Here is a 1729-nt window from a genome sequence, read left to right as displayed (position 1 = left end):
ATATATATATATATATATATATATTTCTTAGTCTATATAGTTTCAATAAGGAATAATTATACAGCATGCATATATATGCAGGTTGAAAAATGTTCAGGCTATAAAATCATTGTGAACATTATTGAATGTATCTCCTAACAAATATCTCCTTTTGTCCCCTGACTGTCCTGAAGTTCTACAGGTTTGTGTGGTGTTTGTGCTCTGCTCAAGGCAGGCCGTGATTGGATCTCCTGTTGACTGTCCAGACAAAGATACTGCAGGAACTTCCTGTACCATCTCACTGGATAAGCTCCTGGAACGAGCCGTTCAACATGCAGAGCTTATTCACCGCATCTCAGAGGAGTCCAAGTTGCTGTTTGTGAGTAACAGAGAAATGAACCGAAAGCTAAGCTTATTAAAGGTTCTTTTTGGATTTTGCAATGTACTAAGATTACAATCTCACTAAATACCCGATGAGAATAGGTAAACAGTACAGAATGCTTCCTAAATATTTTCAGGACGAGATGCTCATTTCATTCGGCGTTGTGAATCTGCATATTTCCGAAGGGACCATGTGTTCTCCTAAATCGGTGCCGGTTCCTATGTCTAAAACTGAAATCCAACAGATTTCCGTGAGTTCATTTAATGGCACCTGATGAAATTCACTGTAACAGAGTAACTTTCAGCTAGGAACTTCTAAGATAAACATGTCTCTTTTTGTTTTTCCCTCCAGGACAAATGGCTTCTTCACTCAGTCCTTATTCTGGTTCAGTTCTGGATTAATCCACTGGTAGATGTACAGGCGTCTCTTATGAATTATGAGAACGTCCCAAGTGCCCTGCTTAACAGGAGCAAATGGATGTCTACCAAAATAATAAGCCTGGAGCAGGGTATACTGGTTCTTATTAGACAGGTGAATATGAATTGTTGAAAATTATGAGATCAAGCTCTTAATCAAACACTCTTTTTTTTCTTCATCTGGAAAGTTCCAGTATGTTTAGAAATCAGTCTGTCTTTCTCTCTCTCTCTGTCAGATACTGGGTGAAGGTGGTTTGGTGTTGGAAGGTACTGAAGACACATCCGATCGCTTTGTCTCTTCCGATATGCTTGAGACTGTGAGAAGAGACTACAGTGTGATCTACTGCTTCAGGAAAGATGCGCACAAGATACAGACTTTCCTCAAACTGCTGAAATGCCGCCAGATTGATAAGGAGAATTGCTCCTATTTCTAACTTTAAAAACAAAAAGTCTTCTGCCATATTATTTTGAGTGTTTCGGTGTTATTCTGCCAAAGATGGCTTTGCATTTGCACAAATATTGAATTAAAAATAAAAAAAATGTTTGCATGTTCACTTGGAGATTGAGCCTAAGCCTGTTTTTTGCTTTTAATGTTAGGTGGTTCACTGAAGGTTCGTAAAGTGTCATTTTCTAAATTAAAAATTAAAAAATGCATATCGAGAGAAATATTAAATCAAAATCACACTTTGCATACGAAGAATGATGGTACCTGGAGTTGTCAAACTGTGTTTTTCTAATGTCTAAATGTGGTGAACAAAGTAAAAAAATTCATCTTGGAACTGATCATGGGAAATTACACTGAAATGCTGAAAGTCCACTTATGAGAACACTGAAGTTTGTGCCCAAATCACTCAAGCCCACTATCCTGAGCCCAGTCTTGTGCTGCGTTCAAGTCCTCCTGGGACGCTCGTACTTACGAGTTGACAAGTCGTAATTATGACGTCAGGTGCGT

General features: G+C 38.4%; 1 protein-coding gene across 1 annotated transcript; it reads left to right on the top strand.

Moving 5' to 3' along the window:
* Positions 1-173: 173 nt before the first annotated feature.
* On the top strand, positions 174-1211 carry smtlb (somatolactin beta; the record flags this gene model as incomplete). Its single annotated transcript, XM_016264338.1, has 4 exons — positions 174-358; positions 498-611; positions 713-892; positions 1014-1211. Coding segments are annotated over 4 exons (677 nt in total), but the record flags the coding sequence as incomplete, so codon positions are not given.
* Between the last annotated feature and the right edge of the window lie 518 nt (positions 1212-1729).

Source organism: Sinocyclocheilus grahami, unplaced genomic scaffold, assembly GCF_001515645.1.
Source record: "Sinocyclocheilus grahami isolate Dianchi unplaced genomic scaffold, SAMN03320097.WGS_v1.1 scaffold9956.1, whole genome shotgun sequence".
NCBI classification, from domain to species: Eukaryota; Metazoa; Chordata; class Actinopteri; order Cypriniformes; family Cyprinidae; genus Sinocyclocheilus; species Sinocyclocheilus grahami.
The sequence above is the reverse complement of the archived record's forward strand: the minus strand, read 5'-3'. Positions and strand labels throughout refer to the sequence as shown.